Source organism: Desmodus rotundus, chromosome 1, assembly GCF_022682495.2.
Source record: "Desmodus rotundus isolate HL8 chromosome 1, HLdesRot8A.1, whole genome shotgun sequence".
NCBI classification, from domain to species: Eukaryota; Metazoa; Chordata; class Mammalia; order Chiroptera; family Phyllostomidae; genus Desmodus; species Desmodus rotundus.
In genome coordinates, this window is record NC_071387.1 from 9,360,375 (window position 1) to 9,376,661 (window position 16,287).

The 16,287-nt window shown below is 41.9% G+C and overlaps 1 protein-coding gene across 5 annotated transcripts in view; it reads left to right on the plus strand.

Annotated features, from left to right (window-relative positions):
• DENND1A (DENN domain containing 1A) overlaps positions 1 to 16,287 on the plus strand; it is a 492,157-nt gene that overhangs the window by 307,960 nt on the left and 167,910 nt on the right. For all 5 annotated transcript variants that reach the window (XM_053920814.2, XM_053920818.2, XM_053920816.2 and 2 more), the window contains one exon: positions 4,752 to 4,853. In XM_053920814.2, coding sequence (XP_053776789.1) covers positions 4,752 to 4,853 — 102 coding nt within the window. The remainder of the gene's footprint in view (positions 1 to 4,751; positions 4,854 to 16,287) is intronic.

The window sequence follows — 16,287 nt, forward strand, 5'->3', positions numbered from 1 at the left end:
TGGGGACTCTGGAGAGGGGACAGACAGGCGAGAGAGCCACTGTTGGTGGAATGCCCTTTTTCGATGTCCTGGGGGTCCCGCAGACTCCCTGACATACAACTCAGTGAGGTGGGCACTGTCAGGACCGCTGCATGACAGACGAAAACCCAGGGGACTTAGGAGGTTGAATGAACTGCCTCAGGCAGCCCACGAGGTAAGGGGCAGTCCCTTATTCCTCTGTGCTGCCTTGCCATCTGCCACACTGTGATTTTTCCCTTCCCTGTCCTGAAAGACAGGGGCCGTGTTAAGTTTGTATGTGACAAAGCATAAAGGGAAAGACATTTTTGATTAACAATATTTGTGGGAAGATGCCATTTTTATGTATTTCTCTGTGCAAAAAATGCCATTTGGAAAGCCAGTGTGTGTCAGTATTTTTTCCTTTCTTTCTGAGAAAAAGCTTATAGAGTCTGGTGAGGGGAGGGTTTGCAGCTGGCAGGAGCTTTGGCATATGTTGTAACTAAAAAGAGAGGGAATGTGTTCGTGGGACAAGCTACCGGAGAGCCGTCTCGGTGTGCTACGGTACTAGTCAGTGTTTTAATTGGGTAGGGTTTTTGGAGGACTATTTTGACATCTGCTCGTGTCTTTGCTGATTTTTCTTCACTTAGAGTAGGAAACACAAGCTGTGGATAAAATGACTTTAAAATAATTGGAAGTAAAGCTATCTTTTTCAAAGTCGAATTTGAGAGGGACACTTTTTAAGAAGTGGAAAGTAAATTCCACTTCTAGGAATCCATCCTAAAGCGCAAGGCTTTGTGCCTACACATTTCATGACAATATTACATATAATAATTTCTTAACAACTGGATATATTAGCCAACAAAAGGGACTTGGACAATGGGTTTGTTTCCATGAGGTGAAACATTTTGTAACAATTAGTAGTGATCTTTACAAAGGTTTTGATGAAGCGGAGCATTGCTTATATGGTAATAAATATGAGAATCAGAAAGAAACATTAAGAATTTTTTAACTGTTTTTTTTAAAGTAGGGATTGGGACAGAGGAATGTGGAAGGAAACACCAAAATATTATCTCCAAATGGACGATGAGGGTTTGTTCTTCTTTGAACTTTTGTGTCTTTCCCTTTTTTTTTTTTTTTTTTTTTTTACAGTAGACATATGTCATTTTTATGATACAGAGGCAAGAGAAAGCAGGTCCTGAGTGTGTTAGTATAACTGCATGCCCTGCCTCAGTGTGTACTTGTCCTAAAGTCTGAGCATTGGTCTGGGGACATCTTCAGAGCTAGGCTTTCAGCTCAGACTGGGTTCCAAACTCAGCTCTGCCACTCACTAGCTGTGTGATTTGGGGCAGTTTATTTGACTTCTGTGAGCCTTGTTTCCTTGCCACGACGGACCGTGGAGATGACAGTATCTCCCTCCTGACACGGACAGGATTAAAGGACTGGCACCCAGTAGGGGTCCAACTGCCTTCTCTCCCAGCAGCCCTCTCTCCCATCCCCAGTTTGAGGTTCAGTGTGTTTTTTGTTTTTGCCTTTTGCATTCCCCTTGTTTCCGTGAGGCTTTCAGGGATAAGGCACTATCTGGCCGAGCTGGCCTCCAATTCTTTCCTTGGGAACACTGAACTTCAGAAAGGGCCTGGAGTCCTTGCCAGCAGCCCCTTTAGAAGAGGCCTTGTCACCGAGAGGGCATCATTGTCCTACAAAAGGAAACTGTGCCGACCCAGCTCCTGCCTGGAGCCTGGTGCTTGGGCATTTTGGTTACTAAGGGGATCCTAGCCTACTCAGCCAGAAAAAAGGGCCAGGTTTTTGCCTCTTCTTCAACCCGCCACCATTGTTGAAAAAGTAAACACTCCACACAGCTTAACCGGCAAGCCCTCTAGGCAGGAGTGGGAAGAAATCAAAAGCCTGTTCCAGCCCCTCCGTGGAGAGCCCACAGGGCTGGTCTGTGCTGCTGGGACCCCACCGGGAACACAGGAACAACGCCAGTCTGGTCCACAGCCAACATGCCGCTTGCTGAGCCTTTCAGGCCCTGCGGCCTCTCTCCAATGGCTGGGCCCCTGCCCCCTTGCCTTGAAGTATTTGGAGCTCTTTAGAAGGTCAGAAGAGGCAAAATATATACATGGATGATTCTCCAGCTGAGCTGTGGCTCAGCCCTCCTTTGCCCCTTCTCTGATTGTTTCTGATGCTGGTATCTTGGAAGTGAAAACCCAGCAATTGACTTTTGCCCTTAGGCCATTGCCTCTATAGCCATCAGACTAGTGGAGGCTGATGTAGGTATTAATAATAGCTATTATTTACAAGTCCTACTGTGTGCTCAGCAGCCCCAGGGAGGAAGTGGGGTAAGGAGGGTGGTCACAGTTATCCTCTCAGTTTTACAGAGGAAGTAGCACATAACCTGAGGAAGCTACTTCAGCTCTCTGAGCCTCAGTTTCTCACCTCTGAAATGGGAATGGTTTTACCTCATCTGGAGCTACATTGCTGAAAATGAAAGACTTTGTGAAAGTGCTGCGTGAGCTCTGAAGTGTGATATTAGTGGAAAAAGGTGGTCGTTGAGGCTGTTTTTGTAACTTCCCACTAGCATGCTACTAGGTGTTTAACCTGTCAGTTTGCAAAGGGAAGCAACTAAGGAGCCCTGGGCAGTTAGTTCATCAGGAGTCTCAATGCTCTCATCTGTAAAAGGGATTGTGCTGTGTGAAACACTGGTGATGTGTACTATTATCAACACTGTTTGCTCATAGTGTTTCACCCTGTAAGTAAGGCGGTCAGTTAATATGTGTTGGAGTGTGGAGGGAGAATACACTTCTAAATAGGCGATCTCGTTCCTCCTCTGTGGGTCTCAGCCCAGAGTAAGCACTTCGTAAAACTGTATGAATTGATTGGTAGGTCTGTGGCCTGGGCCTCCACGGCCTGGGGAAGTCAGCAGCAGAAATTTGAGGCTCCTGGTCTCGTTAAGTGGAAGGGTTCCAGGATTCTGCCCTCTCGGAGTGTTTTTTTAACCCTAGGGAGTTTCTGACCAGCATGGTTCCACCTCCTGCTGGGAGGAGTCTGGAAATGTTTACTCAGGTACCAAGTTCTGTCCTAGAGGCTGGGGTTCGAGACAAAAAATGTAGACCAATATTAATCAGCTCTTACCAACTACCAAATCATTTTGTCAGGTGCTGGTTATTATGCAGTGGTGAGGCAAACAGTGAGCCCTGAAGGAGCCCACACCCCAGCAGGCCCAGGGTTCCGGGGCTAACTGACAAGGGCTATACGGATGAGGAGGGGGCCACTGGGCTACTGTGTTACCTCTGTCCCTAAGCTTCCCTCTCTGCACCTCATTTTCCTCATGTTACATAAAATGAGGGTAATAACATGCACTTTGCAGGGTTTGTTAAGAATTAAGTGAGATGAGGTAAGTAGAGCATAAAGCAAGCACCAACAGTCCCTGCTGTCCATTTCCAGGGCATTCACAAATTTAGGCTTAAAGAGCCATCGGGATGTCCAACTCCATTGCTAGCCAACACAGTGCTCTTGGGTGAATTAGGAAAAGTGTCTCCTCCTCCTACGACCATCAACTTCTGACTGATATCACTTGGCAGACACATGGGTTGGCAGATTTCAGCCCCAGCTTGGTTGGCCAGGCATCCTTGGGCAATGCACACTTACACAGTCACATGTAGTAGCTCAGAGAATGCCTAATAATGAAAATGATTCCTTCCTTGCATATACCCTATGTCCCATTTTATGCCTTTGTCCGGGCATAACATACTCTCTTTTATATCCAAAAGTATCTCAACTTAGACAACAAAGTATAGGGTCTTTGCATTTAACCAGAGCAAAAGGAGATAAAGACAATAGTTTAGAAGTTCTAGACTAAAAAAAGAGCTTAGATATGTGGTGGAGTAAGAGGATTGGAAGAGATTAGGAGTGGTGAGTAGGCAGGAGAAAAATGGAGAGGGTTCCAGCAGTGGGTAAACAGTGTGATTAGAAATGGAAAACTCAAGCTACACACAGTTTTGTATCTTCTAGACGATGGAGAGTTGCTCTCAGATGGTGGGCTCTTCTTTTTCTTGTATTGTACCTTCATCCCTTCCTCTTCTCGCCAAACATGAGTACCCAGTAGACATGAGTCTCCCTTTCCCTGGACCAGTAGAGCCATGGCTTATGGCCACAGCCTCTGAGCTGTGATTCACTAGCTGGGTTCCTATGAAAAATGGAACCAAATTGAAAGTGTGACCTTCCTATTTACTGTTTAAGGGAAATGTTAATTGTTAACACTAGGCCATCCACTATATTCCATTCCCAACAATGACAAGACCCGAAAGAGGGATGGGCTTGTAGTCTTTGGTAAATGAGAGGGGTTGGACTGAATGTGGGTGACGTAGGAGCATAGCTGTATATCAGAGTACCTGGAGCCAGAGATTTAGACCTCAGCCTCTATTTTAAAAATGGAACATATAGGGAAAAAAATAACATTGGGTATAAAGATCTGTCTTCCTAGCTGCATGACCTGGGGCATGTTAACTTAGTCCTTGTGATACCCTTTCCATTCCTGGGACTGGGGGGTGACCATACAAGTTCACAGAGTTATTGTGACAGGTAGTGTTCTCATAAATGTGAGCCACCTAGCATTGGGCCTGCCCCAAAGTAAGCCTTTGTCAAATGTCTGTTTTTCCTTATTCCTGTCCCCCAGAGAAGGCTTGGGGGAAGATCTGTGTCCTCGTGGTGCTTCAATGATTTTCTGTTTTGGAATTTTTTTTTTTTTTTTTTTGCAGAAAGTCAGAAACATGGCCCTGGATGATGTTGTGATCCTTAACGTGGACACCAACACCCTGGAGACCCCCTTTGATGACCTCCAGAGCCTCCCGAATGATGTGGTGGGTAATGAGTGGCCGTGAAGGTTACATACCCCTATGGTGAGAGGGAAGAGGGCAGGCAGCTGTGACTTTCCTATGGCCCAAGGGTTGCAGTTCATTTCTCTGTTCTCTCTGGAACCTTTGTCTCAGTGAAGGTATTTCGGAGGTGGTTCATTTTTGTAGTCATGTTTTGCTCTCATAACTTTCATCTGAAAGACTGCGAAGCGATCCCAGGGCCTAGATGGCTCCCCTTCCTGTGGGAGCCTGGGGGTCTCGCCATCCCTCTCCAGCACATTGCCGTGTCCCCTGAGGTGGCGGGGGGCCTTTCAGTGTGAGCAATTTGGGGCACTTCAGTTCTCCATTTTTTTCCTGGGACATCATCAAACACAGCTGTCAGGAGGTTTCTGTTGACACTGCTCTGAATGTGGCTCCCCGTGCCTCAGGGCCTCAGGTCTAGACAAAGTGGGGGCTCTAGTTAGCAAAATGTCCTGCCTGCCACATTTGCCAGGGTAACATCTGACCTCATGCCTATCTCATGTTGCCACTCAGAGCTGCCTCATGGGTGACTATTTGGAGTAGACCCTCAGTCCTTAGGAATGAGAAGGGTTGGGGTTCAATGGGAAGCACAGTTTTGACGTCCCTGGTCCGACCTCCCTGACTGCCTGCAGGAAGATCTGGTTCTTCTGACTTCCAGACTGAGAGGGGCGCGGTGCTGGGACGGGGCCGGATGTGTGTCACTGGGTTTGTGTCCTGGCCGTGGGCGCAGCTGCTCCATGACTGCAAGAAGTCCCACTGGCACTGTGAGGTCAGCTCTGTGGAAGAGATTGGTGTTCATTGATGAATGGCTTGCAACAAGCTTTCGTACTCTTCTGCTCTTAACTTGGCTGTGAAATGTTGAGGGGGGCATTTGTGCTCTGTACAGATGCTCCATTTACAGAGTAACTAAACAACGGCTACCATTCTCTGGCTCCCTGCATGCTAAGATTGTACTAAGTGCTCATCATGGACCTCTCATCTCCTCTTCACACCACTCTGAGGAAGGTCTTTTTCTTATTTCCACTTTACCCACAGAGCTAGACAGAGGGGGAGCCAAAGAGTGAACCCTACCCTGTCACTCCACAGAGTCACCAGCCCACCTGCCTCTCTGGGTGCCTCCTATTCTCAGGGCCATATTCAGTTAGCATCATAGCCCCTGTGGAGTAGGTGTCCTTTCCTTTCCACAGGGAGGAAAGGACCTCAGCAAGCCTGTGCCTAACCACAGACCACATGGCTGGCTGGGGCAGAGCGGAGCTTGGAACCCCGGGACCCCAATTGGACAACACCAAAGCTGGGGCTGCCTCCATCAGAAGTAGGAAAAATAATAGTGCCAGACACTGTGAGGTTTGTTCCTCATGTCAGAGCAGGGTATGTGGTTGGTCTCTTAGGGTCTCCTGACCCTAATTTGACTTCTTTTGGTCTAAGGAATGCTTCCCCGATTCCCTCTCAGTGCAAAAGCTCTCCCTTTAAGCCATGGGTGTCTTCGGTATGGACCTTGCCACTGCTGAGTGAATGTGGAAAGTGCACCTGAGGTACAATATATCAGGTGGAAAGAATGGCCAGGGGCCTGTGGCAGCCCAGGGTGAGTATGGTGGCTCAGAAACTGTGGAGCAGACTGACTGGTCCCCTGTGCAGTGCTCTGACCCCGTGCTGGACACTGAGCAGCAAAAATGAAGCAGACCTAGTCATCTCCCTCAAAGAGCATATTCCAGTAGGGGAGGCAGACGTGTAACTTACACATATATCACAGTATGCCAGAGTAGGGGCCGGGAAAGTAGGAATGGGGCACAGAAGGGCCCAGGGGTGACAAAATTTGAGGGAGGGTAATGGAGGCTTTCTGAAGATGGTACATTCCAAGATGCCTTTTAAATGATCAGTGAAGTGGCCTTGAAGAACCAAAGTCACTTGGGCATATAATTTTCCCTCTCCAAGCCTCAGTTTCCCATCTTGAAAAGACAAGTACCAGGCCTATTATTCCGATTGCAGTGACAAATAAATGGACAGTAGTGTTCATCAGATACTTGGCACAGTGCTCACACGTTGTCAGTGTTCGATAAATGATACCTGAATTTCTTTTTAATAAAGTTGTTGCTAATAATTATAGCCAGGGTTAGAGAACAGTTAGTTCCCTAGTAGTCCTCAGCCTGGGTGTAAAGCACCTCCTTGTTTACAGGTTTGTTCGTGGTGAGGTTGAGAATGTTCTATAGCAGCGGTTTCCAGCATGGGTCCCTAGACTCACAAGAGACTCCAAAGAGAGTAATGGGGAGGGAATGTAGTCTATAAGGTACTTAATGTGTTTTAGTGGAATTCATAGTTTTCATTCTCTAAGGCTCTGTGAGCTATGAGTCCTTGAGGGGAGAAATAGTATCCTGCCATTGTTGTGTCCTCTACATTTAGCACAGGACCAGGGACTTTTAGTCTATCAGCATACCCACAGATTGACCTCACAAAAGATTGACCTCACAGTCTTTTCCTTTGCTACAGCTACTTAGTGACTGCATCTGACAGATTCTGCGTCTTAGACATTTCTCAAAACCTCTTCTGCATCTCTCCTAAGTGCCACCTGGTCCGAGCTCTTCTTTCTTTTCTGCACTGTTACCAGCAGCCACTGAACTGCTTCTTGGGACTCTAGCCCTTCTTCCTCATGCACCAATTACCTTTTTAAAACATAAATTTAACTATGTTTCCCTAATTCAGTTGTATTTAGTTATAGCTCTAATAAACTAAATTTAACTATATTTAAAGCCATTTCATCAATGAACGTAATTTTTTTTAAATTTCTAAAGACAAAAAGCCTTCCATAACTTCCCAGTACCTCTAGATTGAAGACAAGTTACTTGCATTGGCTTTGGAATCAGAGAGACCTGTATTTACGAGGTCTGTCCAGAAAGTATCCATCCATGCAGTATGAAAAAGGGACATTTATTAAAGAAGATGCAAGATACAAGAAACATTGTACATAGGACAGTGACACCTCAGTCCCCCTCAGAGTAGGCACCTTGAAACCTCACACAGTTCTCACAATCACCATTAGATGCTCCATCTTATTTTTCTGAATCTCATCAATAGTCTGAAATCTCCTTTTCAAAGGTGATTTCAGTTTTGGGAAAAGCTAGAAATCGCAGAGCTCCAGATCTGGACTGTAGGGGGGCTGAGTCACCTGGGTGATTTGATATTTCTCCAAAAAAGTCTGCGCGAGACATGATGCACGAGTGGGCACATTGTTGTGATGAAGCTGCCAATCACCAGTTGCCTCCTTCTGAATCGTCCAAATAGTTTCTGCAGAGGAATGTTCAAGCTTAGTGCAAAGTTTGGTGCAGATTCGTTGCTCTACTCACTCAGTCATTTTGGATGTAATGGCCATACAGTACACATGCTCATTCAACGGTGTCTGTCACCCCCACTGACTAGTACAGTGAAGTTGTCATTGTTCGCACATGTGCATTCCAGTCCACTCTCCTTAGCTGCCAGGTTACATCGGTGTTGTACAAACCATTCTTGATACATATATTCTAGCTCTGTCCATTGAGAGGGGCTAAAAGCAATGAGCATACCTAGCACCCAGATCTTGGTTTCTGAGTATCAATAAAAGGAATTTTTTATTGATAAAAACAAAAGGAATGTTTTAATTTCCTTAAAACATTGTTGTGAGTTTTAAATGTAATGTATATAACATATATAAAACATGTCCTATGAGCTCTATAGATTGTAGTTAATGGTAATGAATTATGTATGCAAATGATGACTAGGATGGAATTCAAGGCCCTCCTTCATGATACGACCCACCCATTTGTTTGTGTGTTTGTTTTTCCTATAGCTTTAGCTCTCTCCTCATTGCTTCAGACCCTGTATTATAGGTATTTGGAACTGTTAGTTTTTCTCCCAGACTTACATGTTGTTTTATAACTTCACACCTTGCATACAGTTTCTTTTGTCCCAAATTTCCTGCCCCATCTGTCAATCTCTTACTCATTCTTGAAGATTTAATTCTAAATGTTAGGCTGTAAAACCTTTCCTGACCTCTCCAAGTAGATTTGACCATATCTTTCTCTATGTCCCCACAGCTCCTTATACTGCTTGTATAATTCTACTTATCAACCAACAGGATAATTTATTACACATTTCTGGCCTTCCCTTTTAATTATGAGTTCTTCGAGGGCAGGAATCAAGTCTTATTCATCTTTGTTTCCCAGGGATCTAGCAGCCACTGACTAGATAGATGGAAGCATGAAGGGAACATATGGATTGGGTTATTTTGGTAGATGAAATCTTGCAAAACATGGCATTCATGTTGGAAATTTTATTAAAAGAGGCCTTTGTTCTGCTTCTAGCCATGATGGGATAATTGGAACTAGATTTCTGCCCCTGACATTAACAACTAAAACTCAGGACAAATATGAAAACAACTGTTTTCACATATTGTACAACAAGCAGTACAGGAGTATGATCCCTGAGAGAAAGGAAGCAAGTAAGGTAAGGCCTACAGCCCTGCCCCTCCTGACCCCGGCTTTCTGCCTTGAGGCATTTTCTGGACTTTGGCCCAGGAGGGGGCTCCCCAGCCAAGTATAACAGTCTTGCTGAGTTGAGGGGTTAGAGATCTGAGTTTGAGGAAAAGGTAGATTTAATTTGTGGGTCAGATTATCAAACAGGAGGGAGCTACTCAGCAAAAGATGTCCAGAAATCAAAATTGGGTTCTCTTGACTAATCTGCTGAAGACTGATCTGCCCACCTGTGATGTGGAGCTCACACGGACTAGGAACCCTTCAAGCCCTGACTAGCCAGAATAGGAAGATCTTGTTGATCACTCAGGACAATCATCAGAAACCCCCAGAGGCCAAGCCTTGCTAGTGGTCTAAATTAGCTCCAGTAAAGATCGTTTTAGCCCTGTCCTTCCAAAGCTTAAATCAAGCCTTGAGGCTCTCTGCTCCTCCTGTTGGACAGACAGCTGTGTCTTCCTGTGCAGGGCCAGCCTCAACTCTGAGACATGATGGTGAAGGTCATAATGAACAGATTTGGCTGTGTTGGGCACCTGGTCACTCTGGCAAAGTGGATATTGTTGCCATCTGTGATCTTCTCATTGACTTCAACTACATGGTCTGCATGTTCCAGTATGGTTCTACTCATGGCAAGTTCAAAGGCATAGTCAAGACTGAGAATGGAAAGCTTGTCATTAATGGAAAGTCTATCTCCATCTTCCAAGAGAGACATCCTGCCAGTATTAAATGGGCTGATGCTGGTGCTGAATATGTTGTAGAGTACACTCATGTCTTCACTACCATGGAGAAGGCTGGGGCTCATTGAAGGGTGGGGCCAAGAGGGTCATCATCTCTGCCCCTTCTGCAGATGCCCCCATGTTTGTGGTGGGTGTGAACCCTGACAAGTATGACAACTCCATGAAGATTGTCAGCAATTCCTCCTTCACCACCAACTGCTTGGCCCCCTGGCCAAGGTCATCCATGTCAACTTTGGCATCATGGAGGGACTCATGACCACAGCTCATGCCATCACTGCCACCCAGAGACTGTGTGTGAATGGCCCCCCTGGGAAGCTGTGAAGTGATGGTCAAGGGACTGCCCAGAACATCATCCCTGCTTCTACTGGCCCTGCCGAGGCTGTGGGCAAGGTCATCCCTGAGCTGAATGGGAAGCTCACGCATGGCCTTCCGTGTCACCCCCCCCCCCCGGGGCAGTTGTGGATCTGACCTGCGAGAGATCTGCCTAGAGGGAGCTGCCAAATATGATGACATAAAGAAAGTAGTGAAGCAGGTATCAGAGGGCTCCCTCAAGGGCATCCTGGGCTATATGAGGACCAGGTTGTCTTCTGTGACGTTAACAGTAACACCCACTCCTACACCTTCGATACTGGGGCTGGCATTGCCCTCAATGACCACTTTGTCAAGCTCATTTCCTGGTATGACGATGAATTTGGCTACAGCAACAGGGTAGTGGACCTTATGGAGTCCACATGGCCTCCAAGGAGTAAGAGCCCCCTGGACCACCAGCCCCAGTGACAGGAAGAGAGGCCCTTAGCTGCTGGGGAGTCCTTGCCCCAAATCAATCCCCCAACACATCCAGTTTCAATCCTAGACCTCCTAAAGAGGGGAGGGGCTTAGGGAGCCCCACCTTGTCGTACACTATCAATGTACGACAAGTTCACTGTACCAAGCAAAAAAAACATCCAGCCTTGAGGAGCCTAAGAGAGGGCTTCAGGAATGCTGGTAATGTGCTGGGGGGGTTTTGTCTTAGTGCCAGTTAAGTGGGCAAGAATTCCTGAAGCTGAACACCAATGATATTTGTACTTTCATGTATGTTAAACATAAATAAAAACTTTTAAACAAAACTATTTCTTTAAAAACAAAAAAAGAAGCCTTAAAAGAATCAACCTGATATGCAAGAAATTCAATGTCCTGTCAGAATAAATTTCAGCCCTCTTTAAAAGAAGACAAAATCTAACACTCAACAACATAACATTCACAGTAACTAGCATCCTGTCAAAAAAGTACTAGACATTGTGAATCAGAAAAATGTAACCCATAACCAAGAGGAAAATTAGTCAATAGAAATGAACTCAGAAATGACAGACATGATGAAATTATCAGACAAGAACCTTGAGAGAGATATTATAAATACAGTCACGAATTTAAAGGAAGACCCGAACTTAATGAGGAGAGAAACAGAAGATACAAAAAGAATAAGAGGGAACATCTAGGGGGAAAAAAGTATAATACCTGGGTCGATAATATCCACTGATTAAAAGGATGTTAGACACCACATCTTAAAAGATGAATGAACTTGAAGACATACCGATAAAAACTATCCAGAATGGAGCAGAGAAAGGATCAAGACTAGAAAAGGTTAACAGACTCTTTAGGACCCATAGCACAATATCAAGAGGACTAACATCCATGTAATTTGAGTCCTAGAAAGAGAGGAAGGTAGGGAAAGACAGAAATAATATTTAAAAAGATAACCAGTTTTTTTTTTTATTGTGACGAAAACGATTAACGTGGAGTTGCAAGCAGCACAGTGAACCTCAAGCAGAATGGACCCAAACAAAACCACACAAAGGGTAGATTGTGAAATTAATACCAGGGATAAAAACAAAAGCTTAAAATTCGCTGGAGAAAAAAAAGACATAAATGAAAGAAGTAATGGTAGAAGACTTACTGTAAGAAACTACAGAGCCCGGAGATAATGGATTGACATTTTTTAAATAATAAAGGAAAATTTTGTCAAACTAGAATTGTATATCCAGTGAAAATATTCTTCACAAATGAAGACACAATTAAGACATTTTCAGAAAAACAAGATGTGAGAGAAATCATTGTCAGCAGACCTACATGATAAGAAATTTTAAAGGAAGTTCTTCAGATGGAAGAAAATTGATACCATAGAGAAACTTGGACAATAAGGTGGAGAATTCCATAAATAGTAAGTAAGTAGGTGAATGTAAGAGACTTCTTTTCTCATTTTTAATTTCTGCAGAAAGGAATTGAGGATTTAAAGTAGAACTTACCAAGGTATTGTGTGTAATAACATAGCTGGAAGTAAAATATGTGACGGCAGTAGCACAAGAGGCAGGGAAGGGGTGGAGAATGGAGGTTCTTAAATTATACAGTATTACTTGAAAGCAGACTATAAGGTTAAGGATGCATATTGTAAAGGAGCTACTAAGGAAAAAAAGATAAGGTAGAGATATCTAGCTAATAAGCCAATATTGAAGATCCAAAAGATTTTCAGGGAAAAGGATAAAGGAACCAAATATAGGTGGAACAAATAGAAAAGTTAGCAAGATGATAGATTTACTCAACTATATTGATTATTACATTGAATATTCATCGTCTAAATACTCCAATTAAAGGAGATTAACAAATTATATTTAAAAATAAGGCCCAATTACATGCTGTCTACATGACTTCCACCTTAAATGTAGTCAGATAAATGAAAAGTAAAAGGATGGAAAAGATACCATATCAACACCAATTAAAAGATAGTGGATAGAGGGTAAGAGGCAGATCTTCCTTATAGAAGAATTCTCAATAATAGTGGTGGACATTCTCTCTAACAGTGATGTCCAGCCCTTTGGCATCTCTGGGCCACACTGGAAGAAGAAGAGTTGTCTTGGGCCACACATTAAATACATTGTGACATGTAATCACAAAATAAATCTCATAATGTTTTAAGTAAATTTACAATTTTGTACAGGGCTGTATTCATAGCGATCCCGAGCCGCATGCAGGCTGCAGGTTGGACACCCCCGTGAGAAGGAGCTTAATACCACCACTCAACATACACACACACTTGAGTGTCGGCTAGGTTTAGTGACTCCCTTCCAAAAGATGAAGTATGTAAAAGAGTAACTTTAGTGGAGAAATGGCAGGCACTACCTTAATCAAGTGATCAGGTTTAATATCACCAATGTTGTCATGTGAATATTACGTAACCCTGACATGAGATAATGAGAAGGATTTGTCACCCCTCTGGTATTCTTTCCAAAAGGCCAATCAAGTCATGGCAGACACTTCACGTGAACCCAAGTTTAGGGGCAGTCTCTCAAATACCTCACCAGTAACATCTCAAAACTGCCAAGGTCATAAAAAACATTGGAAAGACTGTGAACTGTCACAGACCAGAGAAGACTAAGAAGACATGACAATTAAATGCTATGTGGAATTCCAGATGGGATCCTGAAATAGAAAAGGACATTAATGGAAAAATTAATGAAATCACAATAAATTTTGGAGCTCAGTTAATAATAATATACCAGTGTTGGTTTCTTAGTTTTGACAAATGCACTATATAAGATATAACTTGTATTAGGGGTAATTGAAACTGGGTGAGGGGTATATGGATACTCTGTTATCTTTGCAGCTTTTCTGTAAACCTAAAGATATTCCAAAATAAAAAATATATTTTTATGGGAGAGCTGACTTGGATGGTAAACACACAGTACAATATACAGATGATGTATTATAGAATTCTACACCTGAAACCTATATAATTTTGTTAACCAGTGTCACCCCGATAAATTCAATTTAAAAATAAAAATTTCAAGAGGGAAAAAAGTGTATATACTTTAGACACCTGAAACTAATAAAAAAAAATAATGAATGTAAATTGTAATTGAAAAATAAAATTTTTAAAGTATATTTTTAAAAAGGGAAAAGGAAATAAGGAAGTATCATAAGCAACTTTATGCCTATAATTTTTATAAATTAGATGAACAAATTCCTTAAAATACACAAATTACAAAAAGTGACTCAAGAAGAAATAGGATATAGAAAAATAGCACTATTTCTATTTTTAAAATTTGAATTTGTAATCAAAACTTTCCCACAAAGGAAACTCCAGGCCCAGACAACTTCACCAATTAATTCTATAATTTATTTACAGAAGAACTAATGCAGCGTACACTAACTTTTTCAGAAAATTGAGAGAAAAGGAACACCACCCACTTTGTTGTATAAGGTCAGAGTTAACCTGACCTAAAAACCAAACAAAGAATTTACAAGAAAAGAAAACTACTGACTGATATACCTTATAAATACAGATGTAAAAATCTTAACAAAATATTAGCAAATTGAATTCAGCAGTATGTAAAAAGGGTAATACATCATGACCAATTTAATATAGGTTGGTTAAATGTTTGAAAATCAATCAGTGTGACTTGCCATATCAATAGACTAAGAAAGGCAAACTATATCAAAACATACACCAAAAAAATAGGAAATTTTAGGAAAAATTCAATACCTGTTTATAATAAAAGCTCTTAGCAAACCAGGTATCCTTGTTGTGATAAAGAGCATCTAGGAAGAACTTACAGCCAACAGCACACTTAAATGGTGGAAGACTTAATGCTTTCCCCATGGGAATGAGAACAAAAAAGGATGTCTGTTCTTCCCGTTTCTATTCAGCATTTTACTGGAGGTTCAAACCAGCTCACTAAGACAAGAAAAGGAAATAAAAATCCTAAAGATCAGAAAAAAGGAAGAAAAGTTGTCTTTATTTGGACAAAATCGGGTATATGGAAAATCCTAAGCAGTCTCATAAATGAATTTAGCAAGTGTGCAGGATAAAGTCAGTATATAAAAACCAAATGTATTTTTATATACTAGTAGTGAGCAACTGAAAATGAAAATTTTTAAGTACCATTTAAAGTAGCAAACAAAACAAAATAATTGGGAATAAATTTCCTGAATGTATACTGAAAACTATAAAACATTAATTAGAAAAAATTTTAAAGACCTAAACAAATAGAGATTCCATGTTTTAGATTAGAAGACTCAATATTTTTTAGATGTTAATTTTTCTAAATCTATAAATCCACTATAATCCCAACCCCAATTCCAGATGGCTTTACAAGGGGGGAGGGGAGAGAGGAACCTTGATGAGCCAATTTTTTTGTTTTATATATATTTTTAAATTTTATTGTGTTTTTTGTATTTTTTAAATTACAAAACAAAACTTGATGAGCTGATTTTAAAATGTCTATGAATATGTGAAAGATCTAGAATAGCGAAAACAACGTTGAAACAGAACAAAGGTGCAGGACTTATGTTACCTACTTTCAAGACTTACCAAGTTAGAGTAAATGTAGATAGACAGTATTGATAGCTGAACAGTTCAGAGTTAAATCCACACATAAATGGTTACTTGATTTTCAACAGATAGCCAAAGTGATTCAATAGAGAAAGATCGTTCCCCCCCACCCCCAGCAAATGCTACTGGAACAATTAGATATCCATATGGTACAAAATGAATCTTGACTTTCACCTCATTCAAATATTGGTTCAAAGTGGATTATAGACTTAAACATAGAAGCAAAAAGTAGAAAATGAATAGAAGAAAATACAGGAGATAATCTTCATGGAGTAAGAAAGAATTCTTAGATAAGACACAAAAAGCATACACCATAAAAGAAGAAATCAAACCTCATAAAAGGTAAAATCTTATCCTCTTCAAAAGACACTATCACAAAAATGAAGAGAAAAACCATAGAGAGAAAATATTTTAAAATTTGTATCTGTAAAAGGACTTTTATCCAAAATATCTAAAGATCCCATAAACTCAATAAGAAGACAGCCCACTTAAAAAGTGTGCAAAAGACTTGAACAGAAACTCAACAATAAAAGTCAAATGGCCAATAAGTACATGGAAAGATGCTTCATGAGAGCACAAATTAATTACACTGAGGGTTCCACTATATACCCACTAGTATAGCTAAAATAGTAAGATTATGCACTTCTTATAAATGTATATGTTAAAAGTATGTTTACTATAAGACCAAGCAATCCCACTCCTACGTGTTCACTCAGGAAACGGAAAACATATACACAAACACATGTATGTGAATGTTTTGGGCAGCTTTTTTCATAATCACCCAAAACCGGGAAGAGTCCTAATGTCCTTCAACCACTGAA